This window comes from Populus trichocarpa, chromosome 17 (genome assembly GCF_000002775.5).
Source record: "Populus trichocarpa isolate Nisqually-1 chromosome 17, P.trichocarpa_v4.1, whole genome shotgun sequence".
NCBI lineage: Eukaryota > Viridiplantae > Streptophyta > Magnoliopsida > Malpighiales > Salicaceae > Populus > Populus trichocarpa.
The window spans coordinates 12,656,810-12,683,134 of NC_037301.2; the positions used below are offsets into that span (position 1 = coordinate 12,656,810).

General features: G+C 34.6%; 4 protein-coding genes across 8 annotated transcripts; 1 reads left to right on the plus strand and 3 right to left on the minus strand.

Moving 5' to 3' along the window:
- Window positions 1-9,755: 9,755 nt before the first annotated feature.
- LOC18099433 (mitochondrial inner membrane protease ATP23) lies at window positions 9,756-12,568 on the minus strand. Its single transcript, XM_006383317.3, has 5 exons — window positions 12,412-12,568; window positions 12,103-12,224; window positions 11,658-11,795; window positions 11,365-11,448; window positions 9,756-10,178 (listed from the first exon to the last, which is right to left on the minus strand). The coding sequence occupies exons 1-5, from the start codon at window positions 12,494-12,496 to the stop codon at window positions 10,044-10,046; spliced, it is 564 nt and encodes a 187-aa protein (XP_006383379.1). The 5' UTR covers window positions 12,497-12,568; the 3' UTR covers window positions 9,756-10,043.
- Window positions 12,569-15,104: 2,536 nt separating this feature from the next.
- LOC18099432 (uncharacterized) lies at window positions 15,105-17,228 on the minus strand. The gene is made up of 4 exons (XM_006383316.3): window positions 17,107-17,228; window positions 16,931-17,000; window positions 15,909-16,238; window positions 15,105-15,815 (listed from the first exon to the last, which is right to left on the minus strand). Exons 3-4 carry the CDS (start codon window positions 16,236-16,238, stop codon window positions 15,270-15,272), a joined length of 876 nt encoding a protein of 291 aa, XP_006383378.2. The 5' UTR covers window positions 16,931-17,000; window positions 17,107-17,228; the 3' UTR covers window positions 15,105-15,269.
- A 1,283-nt stretch (window positions 17,229-18,511) lies between these two features.
- On the plus strand, window positions 18,512-21,291 carry LOC18099431 (uncharacterized). Of its 3 annotated transcripts, none has more exons than XM_006383315.3 (7): window positions 18,512-18,654; window positions 18,777-19,000; window positions 19,302-19,352; window positions 19,778-19,980; window positions 20,542-20,673; window positions 20,762-20,821; window positions 20,911-21,291. In XM_006383315.3, the coding sequence occupies exons 1-7, from the start codon at window positions 18,524-18,526 to the stop codon at window positions 20,992-20,994; spliced, it is 885 nt and encodes a 294-aa protein (XP_006383377.2). In that variant the 5' UTR covers window positions 18,512-18,523; the 3' UTR covers window positions 20,995-21,291. The 3 variants fall into 3 exon arrangements, with proteins under 3 accessions (XP_006383377.2, XP_024444436.1, XP_024444437.1); XM_024588668.2 differs by having other exon boundaries at window positions 18,777-18,999; window positions 19,298-19,352; XM_024588669.2 differs by lacking the exon at window positions 18,512-18,654 and having other exon boundaries at window positions 18,672-18,999; window positions 19,298-19,352.
- A 692-nt stretch (window positions 21,292-21,983) lies between these two features.
- LOC18099430 (probable histone chaperone ASF1A) lies at window positions 21,984-25,146 on the minus strand. Of its 3 annotated transcripts, XR_008057699.1 has the most exons (4): window positions 24,677-25,146; window positions 23,210-23,325; window positions 22,478-23,108; window positions 21,984-22,365 (listed from the first exon to the last, which is right to left on the minus strand). XR_008057699.1 is itself a non-coding variant. In XM_006383313.3 (3 exons), exons 1-3 carry the CDS (start codon window positions 24,783-24,785, stop codon window positions 22,752-22,754), a joined length of 582 nt encoding a protein of 193 aa, XP_006383375.1. In that variant the 5' UTR covers window positions 24,786-25,146; the 3' UTR covers window positions 22,399-22,751. The 3 variants fall into 3 exon arrangements, 2 of the variants coding, with proteins under 2 accessions (XP_006383375.1, XP_052304214.1); XM_006383313.3 differs by lacking the exon at window positions 21,984-22,365 and having other exon boundaries at window positions 22,399-23,108; XM_052448254.1 differs by lacking the exon at window positions 21,984-22,365 and having other exon boundaries at window positions 22,399-23,102; window positions 23,204-23,325.
- Window positions 25,147-26,325: the final 1,179 nt, after the last annotated feature.

The window sequence follows — 26,325 nt, forward strand, 5'->3', positions numbered from 1 at the left end:
ATAATTTCTGTATTTTTTTTTAGTAGGATCAAACGTTAATGAACTGCATGGATAAGATTAAAAAAACTATATAAATATTCATTGCATATATCCGGGGTTAAATTTATGTTTCATGATTTATATAAATGAAAAGATAAATGCTTGGTTCGACTTGTTTTTGTTAAAATAATTCATTTAATATAAAAATAAATATGAACATGCTTGGCTAGAATGCTCCTCAATTGATTTGTATTTAGAATTTTTACTTTAATCTAAATACGAAAAACTTCTATATAGGTTAAGCTAAAAATATTATTTTAGTTTTAATAAATAAACAAGATAAATATATTATTTAACAGTTTTAAACAGTTTAATAAATAAAACAGCTTTAGTAATGTGGAGTTGATGACAATAAGGTGATAGTGGTCGAAATTTAATTTTGAATAATATTATTATTGTAGCATTGTTTATAAAATATTTTTTAATAAATTAAGTAAATTTAATTGTTGGATGTAAAATATTTTATGATAATCAATTTTTATTATGTGAAATGTTTTATAAAACAACCCAAAAAAATAAAAATAAAAAACTTTAAAATATTTTACACAAAACAAACTCTCAAGTAATTAACAGTTATGTTTTCTTTGTGAGCCAAAAAAACATTTCCATGATGATCAGATCTTAAACAGAGCATTCTTAATCTCAACTGCATAACATAAATAAGAGACAAGGGAGAGTTTTTTTATTTTATTTCTTTCGTTTTCTATCTTCTCAACATTGCCTAAATAATAAATAAAAAAACACAGTATACTTTTTTTCTTTCTTTCTTTATATACATTGAATATCTGTTTTATGAGAATAATAAAAATATTTTTATTTTTTAAAAATATATTTTTAATATCACTAAATCAAAACATAAAAAAATAATAAATTAAAACTAAAATAACTTGAAAACTTTCAAAAAACAAAAAAAAGCAGTTGAACCATAACATCAACTACCAGCTCATGTGTCGTAACCTCATTAAGAGAGGAAAAAACGATCACTACAACTTGATAAGTTCTTGCGGCCACATACAAGAAGATGGAACCGTGTAAAGCATTTTAAGAGGATTGAAGCACGTTTTTCATTCATGACTTGTCTACATAATCTTCAACTCTGAAATTATGGCCTTGGATTACAAACACGAGATTCTCAGTTACCGTCCCCCGTTTTTTGCATGCGCGCTGGCCATTTTCCACGTTCCCTATGAGTCTGTCATCACCTCTCTCTACTTCATAGCCTTTGTCTCCTTTCCAGGTGACCTTTCGTCAACAGTTTTGTCCCTGACTGACCTGCAAATCTTGTTTGAGCAAAAACCCTCCAAGCCGACTGTCCTTCTGATAACTAATTTGCCTGATAGTTTAAAGAATGCTCATCACCAACATTCTGAGCTTACATCAAAGTAATCTTCGAGAGCTGTGTTCTTGATTCTGTTGGGTAATTCCAGAACTCAAACACACATCAATTTACGTGGTTCGGCAACTTGCCTGCTCCACGGAGCTACTGGTTTGTATTAATCAAGCTTAGAAACAATACAAACAACAAAACAAGGAGGAGGAGAAAATCTTCTCTACTCAACTCAAGCTCTCTCTCTCACGTTTTTCTCTCTGTGTTTTCACTCTTCTCTGCGTTCTTCACACACAGGCACAACAGCTCTTCACTGAGCATACATATATATTAAGCTAGGAGTGAAGGGCATAAATCATGCCATGATTTATGCCCACCGTTTGCCTCCACTTGTGCTAAGTGGAGATTAGGTATTCCCACTAAGCACATAGTGGAGGTGGGACATTGCTTGTCTCCAAATAGCTAACAATCTCCCACTTGGAGACAAACAATGAAAAAATATCTTTTATCCTTGAAGACCAACTGAAGTTTTGCACAACTTCAGTTTATCAAGTGTAACTCCTTTGGTTAACATGTCAGCTGGATTCTTGCTTCCACAAACCTTTTCTAGCATTAGTTGCTCGTCATCCAGCAGTTGTCGGATGAAGTGATATTTGATCTGAATATGCTTCGTCCTGGAGTGAAATGCTGGATTCTTGGCAAGGAAGATTGCACTCTGACTGTCGCTATACAAAGTACCTTTTCCATTCAACTTGCCCAATTCCTTCAGGAAACTCTGCAACCATACTATCTCTTTTGCAGATTCTGAGACTGCAACATATTCAGCTTCTGTTGTTGAAAGAGCGACAATCTTTTGCAAGGTAGAACTCCAGGAAACAGCAGTACCTCCTAGAGTATACACATATCCTGTAGTGCTCTTTCTGCTATCAACATCTCCTGCTAGATCAGCGTCTACAAAACCTTCAAGTTTCAAACCACCAGCTGTGAAGGTAAGACATGTCTCTGATGAACCTTTTAAGTACCTCATGATCCATTTGACCGCCTCCCAATGCTGCTTTCCAGGATTGCTCATATATCGGCTTACAGCTCCCACTGCATGGGCAATGTCTGGTCTGGTACAGACCATAGCATACATCAAAGAGCCGATAGCTGAGGCGTATGGAATCTTATCCATGTATCCACATTCTTGCTCAGTTTTTGGTGACTGATCTTTGCTGAGCTTGAAATGATTCCCCAGTGGTGTACTTACTGGTTTAGTATTATCCATACTAAACCTGCTGAGAACCTTCTTGACATACTCTGTTTGTGAAAGCTTTAGTACGCCTTTGTCTTTATCTCTGAAGATTCTCATGCCAAGTATTTGTTTAGCAGCTCCCAGGTCCTTCATTTCAAACTGTTTTGACAACTGCTGTTTCAGCTTATCAATCTCCTCAATGCTGGATCCTGCAATCAACATATCATCTACATATAATAGTAGAATGATGTAGGAGTTGTCAAAATGTTTGACATAACAACAATGATCAGCTTGACATCTTGTATATCCCGAACTACACATGAAGTTGTCAAACTTCTTGTACCACTGTCTTGGAGCTTGCTTCAAGCCGTATAAGCTTTTCTTTAGCTTGCAGACTTGTTTCTCCTTTCCTTGTATTTCAAACCCCTCTGGCTGTTGCATGTAAATGTCTTCCTCCAATTCTCCATGAAGAAAGGCTGTTTTTACATCTAATTGTTCAAGATGTAAATTCTCTGCTGCTACTATCCCCAGAACAACTCTGATTGTTGTGAGCTTCACAACTGGAGAAAATATCTCAGAGTAGTCAATCCCTTTCTTTTGTTGAAACCCTTTTACAACAAGTCTTGCCTTGAACCGTTTACTTCCGTCATGCTCAGTCTTCACTCTGTAAACCCACTTGTTTTGTAAAGCCTTCTTTCCTTCAGGCAGTGTGGTTAGCTCCCAAGTCTTGTTCTTCAGCAACGAACTCATCTCATCCTTCATGGCTAACTCCCACTTGCTTGAGTTTCCATCTTGTAAGGATTCTTCATAACTTAGCGGCTCACCACCATCTGTCAGCAAAATATAATTCAGTAGAAGTGTGAACCGTTGTGGGGGCTTTACAGTCCTTGAAGACCTGCGAATATAAACAATTGGTTCACTTGGCTCTGCATCTTCTTGTGTAGTGGTGGGTACAGATGTGCTTGAATCTTCTTGTAAAGACTCTCGAGTTTTGTTCTGCTCGGTAACATCAGGAAGCTCTTCTAATCTGATGAATTCAGATTTTTGTGGACTTGTATCTGAATCAGCCTTATCTGTTTCTGCACTTGATCTGTCTTTGTACAGAACTTTCTCATTGAAGATCACGTTCCTGCTTCTGATAATCTTTCTATTCTGATCATCCCAGAACCGATATCCAAATTCTTCATCTCCATAGCCGATGAAGAAACATTTCTTGGATTTGGCATCCAACTTGTTGCGAGCATCAGAATCTATATGAACATAGGAAACACACCCAAAGACCTTTAAATGAGAGAGTTGTACCTCTTTTCCTCTCCATACTTCCTCGGGCAGTCTGAACTCCAAAGGAACTGATGGTCCACGGTTGATTAAGTAAACTGCGGTATGAACTGCATCAGCCCAGAATGTTTGAGGTAACCCTGAATGCAATCTCATGCTTCTAGCTCGTTCATTGATGGTCCTGTTCATCCGTTCAGCAACGCCATTCTGTTGCGGTGTGCCTGGAACGGTCTTTTCCATTCTGATACCATTGACAGCACAATACTCCTTGAAACCTCCATCAATGTATTCTCCTCCATTATCGGATCTCAAGCATTTCAACTTCAGACCTGATTCAGTCTCAACTATAGCCTTCCATTTCTTGAATGTTTCAAACACATCAGATTTATTTTTCAGAAAGTAGACCCATACCTTTCTGCTGAAATCATCAATGAAAGTCACGTAATACCGAGAACCTCCAAGAGATGCTACTGGAGACGGTCCCCATAAATCTGTGTGTACCAGTTCTAGCTTTCTTGGTCTTAAGGTCCTGCCAACCTTTAAGAAACTGAGCTTCTTCTGTTTTCCAAGAACACAGCTTTCACAAATGTCGAGATCAACATTTTTAAGCTCTGGCAGCTTTCCCTTCGATTGAAGTACCTTCATCCCCTTTTGACTCATATGGCCGAGTCTACAGTGCCATAGATGTGCTTGATTTTCTGCTTCAGTAGAGGCAATAATGTCTGCAAATCTTGTGGTCATATACAGGGTGCCGGTTTTCTTTCCACGAGCCAAAACCATTGCTCCCTTTGAAACCTTCCACATACCTCCAGAAAAAAGGATTGAATGACCACTATCATCAAGTTGTCCGACCGAGATCAGCTTCTTCTTTAGATCAGGAACATGCCTTACATTTTGCAAGTTCCATATAGATCCATTCATTGTCTTGATTTGTACATCTCCTATACCCACAATATCCAATGGTTGTCCATCGGCCAGATAGACTACACCGTGATCTCCAGCAATATAGTTTTGCATCATTTCATGGTGTGGTGTACAGTGAAATGAAGCACCAGAATCAAGAACCCAATCATCAACAGGACTATGCACAGCAAGAATCAAAGCATCTTGTACCTCGTCTGTAGTGGCGTTTGCAGAGTCAACTTCAGGTTTTTTCGGTTTTGTGCAATTCCTCATGAAATGACCAGGTTTGCCACAATTCCAACATTCAACCTGCTTTCTGGGTCCGAACTTGCTTTTACTTCTGTATCTTGATTTGGATCTGCCTCTGGATAAGCCTCTATCCTGTCTCCTCCCTCGAGTGTTAATGTTGAGAGCTGATCCTGAACTTGAACTTTCACCTGAGTCTTTCCTTCGCACTTCTTCAGCTAAAATCAAGTCTCGGATGTCATCATATTTCAGTTTGGATTTTCCAGCTGAATTGCTCACGGCTGTCCTCATACCTTCCCAACTGCTTGGAAGTGAAGCTAGCAAAATGAGTGCACGGATCTCATCATCAAACTCAATCTCAACAGATGACAATTGATTTGTAATGGTATTGAAGTTGTTGAGATGTTGTGTCACAGAGGTGCTTTCTGTCATCTTCAAGTTGAACAACTTCTTCATCAGGTGCACTTTGTTATTTGCTGAGGGCTTCTCATACATCCCAGACAAAGCTTCCATTAGTCTTGCAGTGGATCTTTCTTTTGTAACATTGTGCGCAACTCTTCTCGACAAGGATAGCCGAATAATGCCCAAAACCTGTCTATCAAGAAGTTGTCAATCTTCTTCTGGCATATTTTCTGGTTTGCTCCCCAATAAAGGAAGATGAAGTTTCTTTCCATATAAATAGTCTTCAATTTGCATTTTCCAATATCCAAAATCTGTTCCATCAAATTTTTCAATTCCCGCAGCTTTTATTTCATCTGCCATTTTAATATGTCTCGGATTTAAATCTGTCAAATCTGACCTTACAGATGTGTCCGGAACGGCCAAAACTATTGGAAACGACACTGAGATCACCCCAATCGGACTTCGGATGGCTCAGATCTTAACAGTCAAAGTTTTAGGTCAACAGACGGTGCTGATGAAGCCACGTGTCAGGCGGAAATAGTGTCTGCGAAACACTGAATCAAAACCCACTGTGATGACGTGGATAGATGACGTGTCATCCATGTCAGAAATCCGGGCCCACCTTTGATGACGTGGCAAATGCACGCACTTTTTGGCTGACGTGGCAGGTGATGACGTGGCTGCTGCCTGGTCTGATGACGTGGCGGATGACTGTGCAGAATTGCTGGCGTGGCTGATGACTGGTCGCTTGCGTGGCGGGTCAACCCGGTTCAGTTGCAGACAATCGGGTGAAGACGACGCGTGGAGAGCGTGGCGCGAGTGGTCGCGCGTGGGCAGTGCTGTCGTAGGCGCGTGTTGGAGCGTGCGGTCATGCAGGACGTCGGTTCTTCGCCGGGTTTTCACCAGTGAATGCGTCTCTACTTCCTCTACGCGATGGTAATGTCAAAAACACGTTTTGAGAACTTTGATTTTTGAGTTTGGATCAAACACCCTCTTTTTCAAGAACAAGCTCTGATACCAGTTGTTGGGTAATTCCAGAACTCAAACACACATCAATTTACGTGGTTCGGCAACTTGCCTACTCCACGGAGCTACTGGTTTGTATTAATCAAGCTTAGAAACAATACAAACAACAAAACAAGGAGGAGGAGAAAATCTTCTCTACTCAACTCAAGCTCTCTCTCTCACGTTTTTCTCTCTGTGTTTTCACTCTTCTCTGCGTTCTTCACACACAGGCACAACAGCTCTTCACTGAGCATACATATATATTAAGCTAGGAGTGAAGGGCATAAATCATGCCATGATTTATGCCCACCGTTTGCCTCCACTTGTGCTAAGTGGAGATTAGGTATTCCCACTAAGCACATAGTGGAGGTGGGACATTGCTTGTCTCCAAATAGCTAACAGATTCCTCGTACTAGATCCTCCCTTGTCGTTGCCTTAGCACAGATCCAGAACTGTTTTTGCAAGTTCTCTCCCTTGTGTGTCTTTCTCCACTTGGCAAATTAAGATGTGTCTGCAGGCACATCTTCGATGTTCATAAGTACAATACGGCTTCAGAAATAGGCATTTGTGTTTTATATATATATATATATATATATATATATATATATATATATATATATATATATATAAAAGGAGTCTAGGTTAAAGGCAGATGCGTACGCCTTTTCCTTTTTTTTAAGTTGAGCAATTGACATGTTGTAAACCAAACTTTTTTTTTAATAACTCATCTACATTGATAAATAGTGTATCATCTTCTGCCATTTTATTTGAACCAAAGTTGGATTTTTTAGATCAAAAAACTTTTTTTAATTATTTTTAACTTGAAAACATCTAAAATTATCCTAAAAATCCAAACGAATTTGTTCATGGCCTCAAATTAGCTAAAATCAGTTAAGAAACAAAACATCAAATTAATTTGAAGTAAAGAAATTTAATTTTCTTTTTAAAAAAAACAATGTTTAAATGTAAAAACGAAGGCACTATAATTTATGCGTAATAAAGATAGATTCTTGTAATTGCCCTAGAACGAAAAAGATGGGGAACGCTATAGCTTTGGCTCACATGCACAAATAGAACAAGTCCATGAGCTATGTGTTGGTACCGAAATTTCTAAAATTTATACATTCTTGTGATGTAAAAATATTTTGATTTCGTAATTCAATTTTTCTTATCCTCCATTGAAGCTCTTCTCTTGAATATCCTTTCCCTTGCCTTCGCTGCCTGCAGTTCTAGCACATAAGGTCAAATATTTGTCACTGAACTTGGTGGAAGCCTATGATAGAACAAGAATATACAACTACAAGAGAAAACGTTCATGAAGGAAAGACAGGCAGTAATAATAGAAAGAAGAACTGATTGCACTAAGGAGCTAGCTACAATTCCAATCCAAGAGGCCTTTTCCTCTTAAATGACCTACAAAACCAGGTACAGCAGCTACTGGATATGCTCCAATATGCTGGCATGGTGGCATCCACAACCCTCCGGCAACACCTGATGCAAATAACATAACCTTTTAAATAAGCAATTAATGGGGAGTATTTCACTTTCAATCTCTTAATAATTAAGGTGGCTCCTCCTTGTTAATTTACAGGAAGAAAATTCTCGAAACTTGAGAATTGTGATGAGATATGAAACATTACAAAGCTCAATTCAAATGGGCCTTGACTTTCTTGTGGTTCTGGGAATTTCAATTCGAGAAAAAACTAGCATGTAACTTTCTTATCAATGACTCTGTGGAAATATGAAAAACCCTAGTTGAGATTTGGAAGTTTGAAAGGTCAGATTCCAATCACATTATATCTTGATATGTAACCTTTTAAACTAATATTTTTTTAAAATGTTTTTAATTTTTTTTATCTAAAAAATATTAAATTAATATTTTTTTAGATTTTTTTTATTATTATTATTTTAATCTGTTAATATTAAAAATAAAAAATATTATTTTATTATATTTTTAATAAAAATAAAATATCTCGATTTGTTAAATTGTCTGGTCCAATAACGATATGTTAATCAACTACCGAAACATGCTTCTTCTTCTTCTTTGAGTATTTTGAGCGCCGTAGCGTTGTCAATGTCATGATTTTCCATCTGTGACTACCAAGGTTCATCACCTTGTCACACCACCTACCGTTTTTGTTTTCAGAAAATGGTTTTTCTTTTTCTTTTTTGTCAAAAGGTGGCCAGCTAAATATATATTGCGGTCATGATCTCTAGACAGAATTAATATCATAGTTATAACAGTCAACCAAGAGTTGACTCAGCTCAAATTATGGATTTTTTAAAATATATATAACTAAAATGACACCACTGAGTTAACAAGTTACCTGATAATTTGCCGAGCCAAGCCGGGTCTTGTAACTATTATCATACTGGTGAATGCTGCAGGATCACACAAGGCCAACTTGGGAGCATAATTAACGGACAAACAGAAGAAAAGAGGCACGCGAAGTCTACCTCTGTGTTAATGCTGTAGCTCCCGCCACCTCCATCATCTCAAGGATAACTGTTACAAGATTTCGGCTGGGTTTTCTGCGGAAAAAGATTTGACAAGGACAGAGGTCCATCGGGTCTCGCGATCCCGATGATATTTGCCCACAAAAGCTTCAATCAGAACATTCCACTTGCTATGAAATCATCTTTGCAAAGCCCTGTTATTTCTCCGGGGCTTATCCACTTACCGCCGCATAAACCACCATCATCAAATTTCAGAATAAGAGCACCACATCTGTTAGTATCTCTTTTGTTTTTTCAGCACAATCATATGATGTTTTACAACCGTTATCCATAACATAAGATAGCAACTACAGAGATGGGAAATCTGAAGCAGCATTGCGGAATTGTAAGTTTAAAAGACTAGAGTCTTGAGCTCCAAAGCTTCTATCCTCATAATGTACATGGAATTTAAGAAAACGAGGGAAGTAAAGCTAACAGAATGCAAGATGTTGGGAAGAAGAATGAGGCCCCTCATGCCATCTAATCGAGTTAAGCCTCTCACACCACATGCCACGAGCTCTCCCCCAAACTTGGTAAAAGGGGGGCAGGCATACACACTAAAGAACAACAAATTTGAGGATATGGCGGCAAGAAAGTCTTGAGCCGCCGGTCTGTTTAAATGATAAATTACGCATCATATTGCAGAAACAAAAGGAAATAACCCCCTTTCTTATCTTCGTTTCTGAAGAATACACTAGCCACACCCACTCATGTCAATCGCTCAAGTATCAACAATGCCAAGTTAACACAGCCAAATAGGAAAAAACAAATACATACTGCGTAATAAGTGAAATTGACCATATGCTGTTTTGAAACACCTGGAGCTTAAAAGAAAGAAACCTGTAGTTCCATTTTTTTAATCTGAACTGCGAAGAAAATCAATCATGGATGGGTTACTCAACCATGGATGTGTTGCAACATTTTAAAAGGAAAATCCTTTTGGTACCTTTGCATCTCAACAAAAAAAAATGAGAGCCTTTGAAAGAATCGAGTATTCTTGTCAAACAGAAAGATCCAGTTCATAATGCTTTGCAGGCCAATGCAATCACCAAAATCATTTAGATATAAGATTCGGAGCAACAATAGGTGGATCGGCAAAGCAAGTGCATTGTTTCAAGGAGCTCTGTCAAAGGGCCGTGTATCATTGTAACAGACATCCCATACAGCTTCCATGGCATCCCTTGCAGCTGCTTCTGAGCAATGCGGGTTGGCAATCACTGACTTCATAACTCTCCTTCTCACACATTCCTTCATGTTTACATTGAAAAGTTAATTAATATTGTGACATGTAACAAAAATAACACACAAAAAATAACAAACAAGATGACTAAGAAAGGCATCATAAAAAGTACAAGCTAAACTGAGGGACATAACTAAAGCTCTTGTTTGTTAGACATTTGCCTCCTTAAACTGAGGGATCCAGTGACAAGTTTTAACAGTATATACTAGTCACCAATCATGACCATATAGTAATACATGCCATTGTTGGCATTATGCACTACAAGAGGTCCATGGGAGCATTTGATTGATGCTATGTCATCAAACTTCCATATGAGGAATATTTCAAGCTCCAGGTTTTAATGAATTCTCACTCCCATTATGTCTTGGATGAAACTTAAACTGCATACCTTCAAATCACAAAACATTCATTATTTTTCCTGGCTCCATGGATAAAAGGTCTTTAAAATGGAAACATGCTTATTACAAGCTCAACCAAGTGAATGACATAAGATTTCATTTCTGTTATTTGCATTCAGGAAAGAATGCACTTTGTCATGATTTTTTAAATAAAATAAGCTTGTGATAGTCATCACTCTGATAAAGACATTGATATTGGAAATCGTTAATCAATTCTCCTGCAGCTGATACATATTTGAAGCAAATTTATGATACTAAAATAGCTTGTCTTCTCCTTTAATTTAGGAGAATAGCCCATCCTCATCATTGTTTTCTTTTTTCCGCTAACAATATATTGTTTTCTAGAAAAATAAGTAATATTCAACGATATGGGAACTGAAATATAAACTTGCCTTTTTCTAGGTGGAAACCTAATTCCAAAAACTGCTTGTTTCTTTCCTAAACTGGTGCTAATTTTAGATCTTAATATGAAGGACCTCGCAATAATTAAAGTTATCAACTGCTTAAAAAGGCACTTGAATCGCAAGGATCACAAATTCTCCAAACATAACATTTGGAGTCCTGAAGCACTCAATTCTCACGTGGTACATTTCACTAAGACTCCAACTTCTCTCTGAACAAGGTGATTTCAAAGCCAAAAGAAAACCTCTACTGCATACATGGCATAAACATTTACACTCAATTGACTACCTATGAAAAGATTTGGATTTTCATCTCATACGCTAGCAGATGCATGAATACAGTGGACAGGACCAAATGTTTAAATGTAAAGTTTCAAAATAAATGTAGAACTCACTTGTTCATGACCTCTTAATTTGATATAACCCCGCAGCAACTCCCGTTTATAATGACAATCACCACTTAAATGTCCAGCACGAATCTGAACACACAAACAAGAGAAGAAGAAATTTAGACGTAAGTATCAGGAGGGGAGTAGTATTCCAGTTTGTAAAAAGACTTGGTACATCTTGATATGCTCTCAACTTCCATCTATACATGGTGATTTCAAAGCCTTAAAAAAACCAATACTGAAAACATGCAAAACTCAATTTGTTAGAAAGGCTTGATAGATTTTGCAATGATACAGACCTCACTACAGGCATGATGCGCACAATCAGCCCAGTCCAAGTTTGCAGCCTGACAGTCATCATAAGCATGAATCAACTCATGTGCAATAACTTGGTTTACGTCATCTTGAATGTTCATGTGATTACTACACACCATTATCTGAAAAATAGAATGGAAGTTAGCCAAGACTACTATCTAAACACTTCAGCATGCTAAAGGTGAAAACAAACCCAAAAATGATAAGCTGGCCAGCAAGGAAAACATAATTCACATACCAATAAAAAGAAACAACTCAAAGCATTAATCAAATCGATAGGGGGGGAGGTTGCAAGCAAATTCTTAAGAAGACATTGAAATGCTGTAAATTTAAGCAAACATTCTACCATATTCCCTTCAAATCCCAATGAAAATAAAGATTAAAATCATGAAAAAAAAATCAACAAAAGAATGAGCAAAGCAATGCTACCCCTTTTCCGCGAACATAACCGCCAGCAATACTCTTATCACAATTAACAGCCTTGAAGAAATTTTCACTAACACCACACCCTGCTTTCTCCAAATTCTCCCTAAAAAATCTCACCATTGGAGCTATAAATTACAAAACCAAAACAAAATTAACAGGAAAGTCAGTAGAAAATATTCAAAAGCAGCTGAATTACAGTACCAGAGAAAGTGGCAAATACCCATTCTAAGCTACAAATTGGAAAAACCCTAAACCTGAACCCTGATGAGATTTTTGAAGATGAGGAGAAATTAAAGGGTTTGGAAATTTTACTCCGGAAACTCCGTCGAATCATATCTTCGCATTCCTTCACTGTCCGGCTGCCGGACCCAGGTGCGGTGCCGGGTTCCTCCGCCATTTTCCGTTTGTGGAGATTTTGATGGGACGGGGGTTTTATGGTCCACTTTGGGGTTAATATTCGTTGGCCTCATGCTGGGGCGCGTAATCGGGTACCACTTTCAACAAATTTGGTTCCAAACCCGACCCAAATTAAGCCAGTTTATTTGCTGAAAAATAATTTTATTTTAAAAATTAGTTTTCTTGAAAAGTGAATTATTTTTTTATGTTTGGTAGTGTAATGAAAAATAAATTAAAAAACAATTTCTAGTGTTTGGTTATGTCATTAAAAATATGCTGAAAAATAACTTATTAATATTTTATTTTTTTCAAGTTTATTAAAATAATAAGGAACAAATCTTACAAATTAAAAGGTTGAATTAGAATAAAATTGAAAAAAATATCTAATTTCATAAATTATCTCAAATAAAATAAATAATGATCAAAATAATGAAAATCAAATCTAACAAATACAAAAATTAAAAGATGATGAAATGAAAATAATAATAATTACAATTTCATAAATTATTTCAAATAAAATAAGTAACAATAAAAAAAATAAGGACCAAATTTGATAGATAAAAGTTTTCAATTAAAAAAAATGATAAGAGAAAAGCAAATAATAATCATAAAAATGAGAAACAAAGTTAATATAAAAATCAAATTGAATCAAATTTTAAAGGAAAAAATTAAAAGAAAAAAAAAAGATTCAAACAAAATATATATCAATAAAAAATTTAAGGATCAAATTTGATATAATCAGCAAATAATATGATATTTTTAATTTTTTTCACAACTTTTGGAAAATATTTTCCACCCAAAATAAAAAGAAAACATTTTCCTTGAAATCAAGCCAATTTTTCATTTGATTGGAAAGTGTTTTTTGTTGACTAACTTTTCTAATGACAAACAAACACAAGAAAGTTTGGAAAGTGGTTTCCAGAAAACCACTTTCCTGGCAAACAAACGCCCTCTGAGTTTAGATTTTCATGTTTTTAATTGGCTTTAGGGCCTATTTAGAATTATGGTAGCGGTTGTGGTTCAAATTGTTTTTCGTTTAGAAATATATCAAGATGATTTTTTTATTTTAAAAAAATTATTTTTTATATCAACGCATCAAAACGAGCCAAAAATATTAATTTGAAATAAAAATAATATTTTTTTTGAAAACACTGGTTAGACCGCATTCACAATCATGTTCTTAGAAAAAAAAAAAACCAAATATTTTATTTGGTTTTTGTTAATTTATGAGGCCGTTGAACCGGGCTTATCTATAGTTTGGATGTGAGATCAAAAAGTTTTTGCAGCAAAAAAAAAAAGAAAGGTATTCAGCCAATATGGATCTTGTGCTATAGTGACTTTCTCAAAGTTTTGTTAATTCTATTTTACAGCTCTAATGAAGGTGTAAATGGATCTTGCTGGGACTATTTTGTTGAAATATCACGTCTAATATCAACTTATGAATCAATTACTTAATAATAGTTTTTTTTTTCATTTTATAATTTTATTGAGTGTCGTACTGTTATGATTCTTCATTTGTAATTGTGAATATAAAACCTCATTCATTAATAAAAAAAATATTTTGAATCAGTTTGTAGATTAATTAAAATTAAATTCCTTAAAAAATAAGCATAATCAAGATCTTACTGTTTATAAAGTGAAAAAAAATTGGATTGGATTAGGTTTTTGAAGCGTTGACAGGGTGATTGGGTTGTCACTGGTCTAGTGAAATAATAGAGTCATCTTACCAATTTTTCTTCAAAAACAAGTTTTTTATCAAAAAAAAAAAAACCTTCTAATATTTAAATCAGCTAAACATAGAAGGGAATTAATGTATCAAGAAAGTAAATAATGTGGAAGAATGTATATATGAAGGTTGTGTGTTTTGTTTGACCTCATTGGATTTTTCAAATGGTTGCTTGCGATTTCTAGATATTGTGTGGTTGCTTGCAGTACATGAAGTCATTATACGTAAAGTTTTAAAATCTGGACCGGTTTGATGGGTTAATCTAGAATCCGACTAATTCAGAGCTGGAATCAGGCTGAGTTGAAGAAAAAATAGAAAAAAAAAAACTTGGTGTAACCCGACTAACCCGACAAATTAACCCGGTCAAAAACCCGGTTGTAACCCGTTGACTTTTATATTTGTTTTTACTAAAACGACGTCGTTTTGATTTTTTTATAAAAAAAAAAAAAGAATGACCCGAGCGACCCGGTGACCGGTCAAAACCCAGAACCCGGGCCTTGGACCGGACCGGGTCTAAAAACTGTGATTAGACGATATTTTTTTTAAAAAAAAAAAGAGAAAAAAACTAAATCAATGATTCTTTGATATCCTTCCTTTAAATGGAATGAACAGGGACTAAATTAAACATTTTGTGTCAGTACAGGGACCCATAGGATCGTAAACTCCCGAGTATAAAGGCTTCAGAAATAAGTTAATGAATACTAGTTCCGGGCTACTAATAACAGATTATAAGGTTGAAAAAAGTATATAATCATAAAAAGTATATGATTAAATAAGTATATAATCATATTTTAAGAATTAGATTAATAGAATAAATGATTTAGAAGTCATTAATTAAATAAGAAAAAAAATTCAGAAAAATAAGTAAATATAATCTCAGCTATTGATAAATAGCTCCGTATATATTATCATTCACTCATTTGGATTGGAAAAACGTATCATGTACAGAGCACATACCATGGAAACTAGCTTCTATAAAAATTACAGAAATTGTTCTAACTCTAACTCAAATGTTCCATTTTCCAATTTTCTACTCCATTTACAGCTTTCATTCTAGGCTCTTGAGCCAAGACTTCTTTCTAACAAGAGACATTTTCACAAACATTATTCTCCAATCCGGATCTTTAAACTTTTCAAGAGCTTTGATATAAGAAGTATCAGATACATCATCAAGATTCTCCAGTTCATCCATGCACTCATCGATTGAGTATGGAGCCCTTGTAGCTTGCTCGGGCATTTCTTTATACTTTTTTGCTTTAGCTAAATCTCTTTCAGCTCTAGCACTTAGAGAAGATGCCAGAATTTCCAAACAGAAATCAAAATTTTCAAGCTTGGTTTCCTTGTTAACACAATTGCAGCCAGCTAGATAGTCATCAATTGGACGTTTTCCTCTAGAACTCCCAGCACAAGACTTTTCCCCTTCAATGACATGAACCCCTTGGCTAAAAAATTGTTCCTCATTTTGGTGATTTCCATCAGAATTAAGAGGTAATTGAGTAGATGCATGATGGGTTGAAGAATTATTAAATATTTGACCAAGCATTTCATAATTGCGGCATCCCTTTGACTTAAATGTGATATAGTTCTTATGCTTCTGCAATTTAAATTAGATGCATTGTATGAACAAGTTTGAAATCAAAAAAAGTATTACTATTAAGGTTTTCTACTAAAAAAAATAATCCAGTACCTTCTTGAACATTTTCCAAACTTCTTCTGTGGCATATACTTGATTTGAGCTTGAACTATATGTAACTCCAGTATGACTTATCAAGTCAGAAAATTGCCGATGTTTCAATCTTAGACGGTTGTACTTTCCTTGCAATCTTTCTGCTCCATATTTTTGCCCAATAGCTGAAAATAATTCCTCATCTATCTCATTCCAATCCACTTGCTTAAAACTAGGTGTTCCATTTGGATGCCTTTTGACTCTCTCATATAAATTTGCCAAAAAAGCATCCTCATTTTTTTCAGGCCATCTCATATCTTCTCCGGTAGTAACATTATTATGTCCCCCCATCTAAGCATCAAATAGAAATTTATAACAATGCGAATTATTACATTATCAGTCACACATGTCATCTCTTAAAAAAAAAAAAAAACGCATGCCATGACATGAATATGATCTACGAATGCACACGTCAGTTTAGTCTATAGTTTGCATTTAGAGTGACAAACATGGAGCCAAATATGTTGAATGCTATAATGCTGACATTTTCTCCCTATATAAAATAAGAATTACTCTCGATATTTTGGTTAATTTTCATGTGTGGCCTTTAAGAACCACATTAATTTAGTCATGACTCTCACCTTAGAATTACGTTACAATTTTGTAGGTTTATGGATCCATTAACTTTTGATGAATATCCACGCACAATGAAATCATTTGTTGGCAAACCATTACCCAAATTTTCAAAAGAGTAATCCAAATGTATCCCCGAGCCGAGGTCATTCAAATTTGGACTCACTGTACTGACTACCCTTGCCTCCCTTTCCTTGCACAGATACAGATTGGTAGTTCATAAGAGCAATCTCAACAAAGTTTTCACACAGATGACACTAGAAATCAAGAGTAAGGAGGTACAAGTACTGTATGAGGTTTGACCAAAAGATCCTAAGAGTACTGATGCATATGTGCTCAGGTGTCTACAAAACCCATTTCAATTTGACAAAAACCCAACAGAAAACAAGAGCGAAAGATAGGGATTGTACCTTCAAGAACTTGGACTGATGCAAGTATAGGATGATCCAAATGGTGGAGAATGGTGAAGAACTGAGAAAGCTAGCCAATTTGAAAAGATTCGAGCAGCCAATCCAAGAATCAGATTGAAATTAAGAAAAAAAACACTTTTATTTCTACAAAAAACACGAACAAAGGATGGGAATACCTTCAAGAACGTGGAGTGGTGCAAGATAGGAGGATCCAGACGGTGGAGAATGGAGAAGTGTGTCGGCTAGACATTAAGGAAAGCTGGAGCAGAGAACGGAATACATATGATAGGATATATTTGTCATTAGATAAAATATGTAAGGTCATTTTTGTAAAGCAAAATCATTAGGCTAGAAAAAAGAGTAGAAAAGCGGTAGTGAAAATTTTGGAAAGATGTTTTACATGTTTTTTTATAATGAAATTTAATCATAAAAAACATAATTCATGAAGGTTGATTAGCGGGTTACGAGTTAGTTAAATTAATATAGTTTATTTTAATTTATTAAAATAATTTTTTTTTAATTTTTTTAAAAATTAAAATAATAATATTTACAAAAAATAAAAGTTAAACCATGCTATAAAATTATTAAGTTAATTCTTAAAGTCAGGTCTTAGATCGAATGAGTTTACTTCATCTGTATAACCATGTTAACTTCACCTGTATAACTATGTTAGGTTTAATAATAATATAAAAAGTATAAATTATATATAAAAACTATAAAGAACTCTCTGGTATTATTATTAAATTTGATATATAAAGTTAAATTTGAAAAATTTCAACTTAATTTTTTATCTAATTTAAATTTAAAATTAAATTATATAAAAATTACTCTGACATAACCCAATTGATTTAATAGTTTTTTCTAAAACAATACAGATTACAAGTAAAATATAATTTGAATTTAAAAAAAATCAAAATAATATTTTTTCTACTATGCAGCTAATGAAAGAAAATTGAAGCTGAAGATTCTGCAAACAGTCTTCCAGGAAGAATCGGAATAGAACTTGCATTATCAAATATTGTGGAATTTAATAATGTATATATTTTTAAATAAAAAATATTTTAAAAAATAACTATTACTACATTATCAAATATTATTTTAATTTTGAGTTTAACTTTTTTGGTACTTGAGCATGGCCAGCAAATAATAATAATAATAATATATTTTCATGGCTTTTTTTTTCTCTTTGCAACGGGCTTTTTAAGTTTTCACATTAAACAAAAAAAAAAGGAAAAGTAGAAATAGGAAACCTTTTCCTTTTTAAAATAATTCTTTAAACCAGAAAAAAAATATTATTCCCATCCCACAATTTATTATTCTTACTTCATCATTTATTAAATAATATTGTTTAATACGTGTCTTAGTTAATCTTTAAATTTAATTTTTTCTTAAATCCTTTTAATATTTGGTTTAAAATAATAAGAAGATGAAAAAATACTACAAAAAGGAGAGGAAGAAGTAGAGATTCTATAATATATAATATACATTTTATTAAATAATTCATAATATCTTCAGTAAATGATGTAAATTATCAAACAGATATTAACATATCTTTTAATAGTATTTAAAGAAAAAAATAGAAAGTCTTAGAAAATGGGCTTTGACCAATACTGGGCCGGGTTTCTTACCAGACCCGAACTCTTCTCTCTCTCACTTCCACCTCTTAAACCCAAAACCCTGTCTCTTCGCAAGCAAGCCGTCGCCTGCTTGTCATTAAATTCCATGTAAGTTTACTTCTTTCTCTCTCTCAGATTCTTAATCTACCTTTCTCTGTTTTTACACTCATGTTTTTCTAATCCCATTCGTTTTTATCCAATTTGACTAACCATAACTGCCTGCTATTAGAAAAAAAAAACATGATCAAGAGGAGATTTTTTAAAGCAGAGCACGGAGAGAAAGATGAAGCTTCCTCTGATTCATCCTCTTCTTCGGATTCTGAAGCTGAGGCTTCTGGAAAATCAGAGGATGATGTAGTTACTGAACCAGAGGAAAACAGTGAATCAGAGGATGATGATACACTTGCTGAACCAAAAGAGGACAATGAATCAGAGGCTTCATCATCATCATCAGGTTTTTTTTTTCTTGTTAATTATCCGGTTTACTCAATTTTGGTTAGTGGGTCTGATTTAGATTGTGAATATTAGTTCAAAGGTTTTGGTCTTTATAGAAAAGAATTGATTTTGGGTAGTCACTCTGATAGTTTATTACTAGCAAACTGTGTTTGATTTTTTATTCCATTGTATAATTTAATTTGTATGTTTTGATGTTTTCGTTTCTTGAAAAGATATTCTTTTTGCAAGTTTGCCTTTTGAGCTGTATGTTGCTTGTTGGTGCACTTCCTTTTCTTGTATGATTCATTGATATGTTTCAGGTTATGAGAGTGAGGATAGCTCAGCGAATGCGATTGACGGTGATTCATCAGGTAGAATTTGGTTTCATTGTGTTGAGATTTTAGATTTTTTAATGTAGGAAGGCTATATGCATGCATATTTGGAGGATAATTATCTTCTATGCTTTTTTTAAGTGATCAAATAACTCATATTTGTTATAATTGGATCTGTCATATTATTGACAGCCTTTGTTTACCATCCATGGTAATTGTTTTGGTTTGAATTTTCCATTTTACTATGATTCTATGTGCAACCTTTTTTCTGCTATTTCGAGCCCTTGTTCAAGTTTAAGATGTTTAGTAGTTATGGATGGTTACTGAGCAATTCATCCTGTTCGAATTGTTAGTAACAGACAAATTAACAATTTGCATTCAAAAGGCTTGCTTTTTGTTCATAGTGTAAACTTGGATTATTATTTTGAGATGTCTGACAAGATGATGGCGTGGTGTAAATGAAGATGATGAAACTGGAGATGACAGAAAAACCCTTACTGGCATTAAAATATGCAAGAAGCAATCTAATATCATGGCAAACAAGGAATCAGTACCAGATGATATTCAAGACTGTATATTAAAGTGCAAATCAGTTTACAAGTGCAGAATCTGCCCTCGAATTATCTGTTTGACAGAGGAGACTATGAGGGCTCATCTTAATTCTAAGGTAAGACATTGCATGTTTCTATTTTGTTGTGAAAATGAATTTTATGTTTACAATTCTATATCCAACTACTTAGAATCAAATGCAAGGAAGCAGTACCAGTTGACAAGGCAACTTATATATGATATATCTATTCAATCAAATAAATTATTTTGTTCTTTTCTTTTTATTCTTTCCAATGTCATTGTAGATGTATTAGGCTCCCTTTTCTCCTCCTGCCCTTCACTTTTGTATCCCCTGTTAGATAAATTTTGAATGGCATAATCATATATTTTTCATTCATTTTTCTTTTATATTATCATTTTCAATTTTTTTGAAAATGGGGTATAGAGCATCCATGTCCAATAGTCATTGATATAAATATATATTTGCTACCACTTTCAGTGTGAAACATTGAATCTTGCTGGCTGCGTCAAAGTACTGCTACCATGACATTTTGGCATGAAAATAACTTTCAATAACTGCTTTTACTTTCAAATTGATTGTCATGGAGATCAGAGCTTTCAAAACTGGTATTTAGCTTTAGCCTTTCATTAATTAGTGAAGTTTTGTTTGTGTTTGTAGAGACATTCTCGATCTAAGAAGTTAATGAAGGAAAATAGGCTGAAGGTAATGCTTAACAGTGATGGGGAAATTGAGAACATGGACCAGGAGACACATGCTGAGAGGCATGCTCGAACTTTAGCTCTTGCACAGGTTGCTTCTTCTTGAAACTAAATGAGTGGATTGGCTTATTTAACATCAGATATTCCCGTGGATAAACTAGTTTTAACTCATCTTATAGGGTAAACCAACAAAGAAAAATAAAGGGCGGCAGCGGCAAAGGAAGAGATTAAAAAAGAGGGTACAAGCTGTCTGTTTGTTTACTGTCACGTGTATGTTTTTGTTCGATTGCTGTGTGAGTTGTTTTTTACTCCTTAATTTTAACTGCAGAAAGAGGGTAATGCTGCAAGCATGGAGAAAGCAACATCAAAAACAAAAAGTCCTCCCAAGAAAAGGCGTAAAAATGAGAACTGAAGATTGTTTCATTTCTGTTTGCATGCTTCAAGTTTGAAAAAGGGGGAGGGGTGGGGAAAATTGATCCATAGTTTCTGCATAATCACTAACATGTGGTGTATTTATGTTGGCTTTTTGAATCTTGGCATGATAGGTGCCAGTTAAGTATTTATGTTTCTTTGTCACCTTCAGGTTTATGTTTGTAAGATCTGGAATTGCACCAGGCTCCCTTTTGTTTTGATAGTACCGACTTTTTGCTTAACTGTGTACTTTTCTGGGAAATCAACTGGGTACTATGTACAACAGTGTATTTACGCTGATGCCTTTCTTTCAAACTACTCTTCAAGAATAAAAACCAAGCTGAAAAGCCTGGTCAAAAGTTAGGCTTCATTTTGTAATTGGTGGCTAACCTACTGGATAATGTCTTTGAGCTTTGTATCAGTGACTGGAAGAATCAAACGGAGTTATAATTATAGAATCAAGCGAGTTATATTTGCAGAGACCGTATCTCAATTTTGACGAAGAACATGGATTATCTGCTCGGGAAAAATGGAAGGGAAACAAACCAGGAAATCAAAATCAACGATTCTTTCTGTGCTGTTCCTTTTCTTTCCCTTTTTGTTTTGAAGATTATGTTTGTTCTTTTTCAATAGGTCATCAAGGCATAAATCTAAGAACAAAGGAACCAGTGGAACTTCTTTGAGAAATATTGGTTTAATTACCAGGGTTGTCTCAGTTTTCTCTCGTTTGGTTCGGTAATGATGTCCTCTTCCATTATTATCCAACGTTAATCTTCTCAATCAGACCTCAGAAACATCAAACATCTAAACACTAAATTCAACGATCATGTTTGAATAATTCCTTGTGGCCTTACTTGATAATAAAATAAAACCATGACCAAAATAACGGTGAAAGTATTATCAATTCTCTTTTCATTAATATATCACAACAAGAAAAAAAAATCTAAAGTAAGAAAAAAAGAAAGAAATTTAAGTAAAAGGACACCATGATGAAGCATGAATGAAACAATTGGAGGTTGAATTCAAATTAGTGGTGCCAATGTTTACGCTAACAATACATCAAAACTATAAAGGTTAGGCAAGCGAACAACCTCAAATTTGTTCGAAGATTAAAGAACAAAATTTAAATCCTTTTCTAACAAATGGAGTTTGATTTAGAATTTGACTGAATCAAACTCAGCAGCAAGTTTTTTACTTTGATTCTGGCCGCTACTATGAGTGGCACCGCATCTGCCTCTGGAGAAAAGTGAAAAGGCAGTCCATTAGGGATACAGATCAACCTCAACTACCATCCACATCGAGGCATCATTACGGCAGATCACAATGATCATCTTGCTGCTTCATATCATGCATGCACGAATACCTCCCAATACTGGAGAAACACCATCCATTCCCAAGAAACATGTCAGAGAAAAGAAACATACTTTGGAATTTAATTGTTGAAATAACAAGATCCGAATTGAGAAAATAAAATTTTGATGAACCTGAGATGCATCTATTTATATTATCAGTTCACACAAACTAAGACCATCTTCAGCAAATCAACTGTATTAGTGACAAAAAACAAACAAAACCAAAAAACAGCCAGTTAACCCCAGTCAGTATACAAACCATCACTTCCTCAATTTCTAGCTAAAAAAGTTCAACACGTGCCTCACATCAAAATATATGGCAAAAGGCATCGCCTAAAATGACCCTGATGATGTGAAACCTGAATGAGAAACTTGGGAGGTTAGTAGTTGATGCTGATTGTAAAATTCAAGGTCCCTCTTTATCTAAAGCATGATGTGGAGAAGCAGGCAATTGTTCTTCATTTCCATCAGTTTTAGCAGGTTGATCATTCTCAGGGGGTTCCTCTGCTGCCTCAGTATTTTCAGGATAAAAATTGATAGGGAACTTTGTAACCCTGGGTTTATCAGATAGGATGTTTCTTTGGACCTTATCAATCAACACTTTAGGTGGAGGTTCCTCTCTAAGCTGCTCATCTTCGTAATCATTGTTCACATAGTAGCCAACTCGAACAAATTCCTGACCTAAATAAGAGCATGTCAACAAAAGTACTGTGACACCAATGATATCTTCTTCACGAATCTTTGATGGATCTGGTGGGTTTGCCTGCAAAGCATACACACAGGGCATGGGTCAGAATTTATTCAAGTTACAAACAAAAAAGAGTCCAATTTAAAGAATCTAAATAAAGGTTCAAAGAGAATTGCCTGTAAGACAAAACGATAATTTCCAACATTGACAGGCCCAACAAGTACACTCTCCAATAGTTGATCATATGTTTCATCCTCAGCAGACCCCACGTAGATTAGTTTCCATTCCAAATCTGCATTGCAATGTCAAAATGGAACGTTCTTTTATAAGATGAACCAAAGTTGAAAGTCTGAAACAAAGAGTTCAGCAGAGAAGGAACTATTTCACAGAGAGCAATTTATCCACAAAATTAATTGAAGTCCCTACACCAAGTTGGATATTTAATTTGCAAGATACATAAAACCTTAACTCCTAAAATTATTTACAGCCTTCATACAGCCCTCAGTTCCTCCAAATCAACGAGCATAGATACATGTTTATCTTACAATGCAATGAATTCAGACCCCTAATGAAGTACGTGATCCAGATCTGGTAGAATACCCATTCTGCCAATCCACAATATATTATCATTTTGGAGATCTCTTTATCTTTCCTTTTTCATTAATTTCATCAGCGCCCTAAATACATTTGAAGTTACCCTTGTAGACATCCTTGTACACCATACAATCAGGTCATCCAAGTCAAAACCCATAGAAAACTAATTGCAAGTTCTCTGACCCAAACCTCAATTACAAAAGCAAGTGCTTGCTACAAAAATGCCAGAATAACACAAAGGGCACGCTAAGCAATTAATTGATGGAAGTTGAAGATCATCCCTAACTAGCATCGCAGATGAATGGTATATTTCAGAAAGATGCCCGTATACTAAATATTACTCACAATGACAAACATGGGTCCTAACTTCATGCAATCAAAATACAATACAGAAAGATCATGACAGGTTAAGTACAAACCAGAGGGCTGTTACTCTATCATTCAAAGAGCCAACAAAATGCTTTAAGATTTGGCCAGCCTACATTCTGACCAGGTCACGTCACATTCTACTAACAAGAACTCACCTAACTAGGAACAAATTACATCAGAAGCATCAGATTTACAACTGAAATTCCACCAACTTAGATGATGAGAGAAGTAGTTAATTCCCACCAGCAACTAAAAATTGTAGGTCAGGGGCACACCAAGAATAGACCCACCAGAAACTAAAAATCAGCCGCTCATCGATTCCAAAAAAGAAACATTAGCTAGAACAATAACCCACAACTTCTCCATCTGTTTAACTACACATACACAATCAGTAAAATTACTCAAAGAACAAAATTCTGACACCAGAACCTAAATCCCTAAAAAAACAAATCGAGCTATAAAAATCACTTTGTTTAGGAATTGCATCAAAACCCATATCACAATTTTGGTTCAAAATCCAAGAAGAGCGAGCACACAAACAATTTCGTTTCACTTTCTCATCAACTAACAAACCCTGATTGAAAATTAACTTAATCAATCAAAGAAAAACACTAGACAATCAAAGAAAATAAGAAAACATAGAAAGAAAATGAAAAAGGGAAAACAATAGATAAAGGTACCGTCTTTAAGAGGAGTCAAGCACTCGTATGAGATCTCGAACTGAAAGGGAGACGGAAACGGCGCCGGATTATCTAGTACGGTAACGTTAGTAAGATTCACTGCACTCATTATCTATCGTCTTTCTATCAAATTAAAACAAAACCATACCCTGAGGTTCTAAAACCTTCATCTAAAATCCTAAATACAAAATCGGGGGGAAAGAAGGACAACAATTAAAATCACCACCGCACAAGGAAGGTAAAAGAACAGAGGAGAAGCTTGTTCTAGGTCTTTTTATTCCTTTTTTGCCTTTTGAGGTGTGATTTTAGGGTTAGATGGAATTGAAAGCGAAAAAAAGAGATGATTTTGTTGAAGAAATTGAATATTAGGGGTTCGATTTAGGGTTTTATGAATTGGGAATGGCGGGAGAATGGAAAGGGTGTATTGAAATGAGGGAGCGGGAATTGATTTGGGAAACAGATGCGTTGAGGTGGATTTATATATATATATATTAAGGATAATTATAGTGAGCATAGTTTATTCTCCTTTTTTTTTAATTATTTTTTTAAATTACATTTTGAGACCGTTGGTATTATAATAATAGTTATTTTCTAAAATATTTTTTATTTTAAAATATATTAAAATATATTTTTTAATTTTTAAAATTTATTTTCATTTTAAAAATACCAAAATATAATTTAAAACAAAAACAATATTTTTTAAAAAACACTTTTAAAATATAAACAATAAACAATAAATAAGCTCTTTATCTTGTACATCAATTCAAACTTTCAATCAAACAAAATAACTAAATTATCCTTCTATATATCATATATGAAATTAAACTAAACAATAAATTGGATATTCTCTCTTCAAATCACGATTTATCTCGTTTTCAAATATATTTTTTTTCTCCATTGTCCCAACAATGGTTTCACGGATCCAGTGCATTTTGCTTAACTTGATAATTATTAATTATATTTGTTTTTTTTTTCAAAACCTTAAAAAAACCTTCAAATTGATTTCAAAACTCATTTTTTCCTTCAAAAGCTTGAAGAAAATCCTGAATGATTCATATATTGTGATAATCTATTAATTACTAAACTCGTTGTTGGCTGGATGAAGAAACTCAAAGAAGCTTTTAATACATGTGGATTGGAAGACTTTTGATTTGATTTTTTTTCAGCGACGAATTCTTCCTGAAAGGCGATGAACAAGAAGAACAATATTGGCAGCAACAACGACAAGAGGGAAGCAACATGCTAGGCGTTAATGGCTAAACTGTAGTGGAGATTGCTCGAGCAACCAAAGCTCTGGTTATTGGGCAAGAGAGCTAAGAAGAACAAGGGTAGCTATGAGGTAAGCAAATTCGAATGGTTGATCTTGATCATATGTCTAAATCAATAATTTTAAACATTGATTATTGATTTATTCAATTTATTCAACTCTTCCATTTGTCTTTCGTCATTAGAATATAATGGCTTCAAATATTTTTCTGTGGGCTTGCTGGAGATTTAAAGGGAAAAAAAAAAATAAGTTAGCCATGGGATTTCATATTTAAATAAGGAAGGGGATGCAGAGGAGGCCGCTTTTGTTGTTCAGAAAGATGAGAGCTTTAGAGCATGTTTGACAGTGTGGTTGCGGGTGCTTTTCAAATAATTTTTCGTGT

Bases quoted from the DNA above. Each gene is read 5' to 3' on its own strand.
- LOC18099433 (XM_006383317.3), bottom strand. From the start codon at position 12,496: ATGGCGGAGGAACCCGGCACCGCACCTGGGTCCGGCAGCCGGACAGTG. The intron at 12,225-12,411 runs GTAAAATTTCCA...TGTAATTTATAG, and splicing joins GATTCGACGGAGTTTCCGGA to CTCCAATGGTGAGATTTTTT. The intron at 11,796-12,102 runs GTAGCATTGCTT...TCTATTTTTCAG, and splicing joins GTTATGTTCGCGGAAAAGGG to ATAATGGTGTGTAGTAATCA.
- LOC18099432 (XM_006383316.3), bottom strand. From the start codon at position 16,238: ATGGGGGGACATAATAATGTTACTACCGGAGAAGATATGAGATGGCCT. The intron at 15,816-15,908 runs GTACTGGATTAT...TTTAAATTGCAG, and splicing joins TTTGGAAAATGTTCAAGAAG to AAGCATAAGAACTATATCAC.
- LOC18099431 (XM_024588668.2), top strand. From the start codon at position 18,524: ATGGGCTTTGACCAATACTGGGCCGGGTTTCTTACCAGACCCGAACTC. The intron at 20,674-20,761 runs GTTGCTTCTTCT...CTCATCTTATAG, and splicing joins GAACTTTAGCTCTTGCACAG to GGTAAACCAACAAAGAAAAA. The intron at 20,822-20,910 runs GTACAAGCTGTC...TTTTAACTGCAG, and splicing joins GGAAGAGATTAAAAAAGAGG to AAAGAGGGTAATGCTGCAAG.
- LOC18099430 (XM_006383313.3), bottom strand. From the start codon at position 24,785: ATGAGTGCAGTGAATCTTACTAACGTTACCGTACTAGATAATCCGGCG. The intron at 23,326-24,676 runs GTACCTTTATCT...ATTGCAATGCAG, and splicing joins CTTGACTCCTCTTAAAGACG to ATTTGGAATGGAAACTAATC. The intron at 23,109-23,209 runs GCAATTCTCTTT...TATGCTTTGCAG, and splicing joins ATTATCGTTTTGTCTTACAG to GCAAACCCACCAGATCCATC.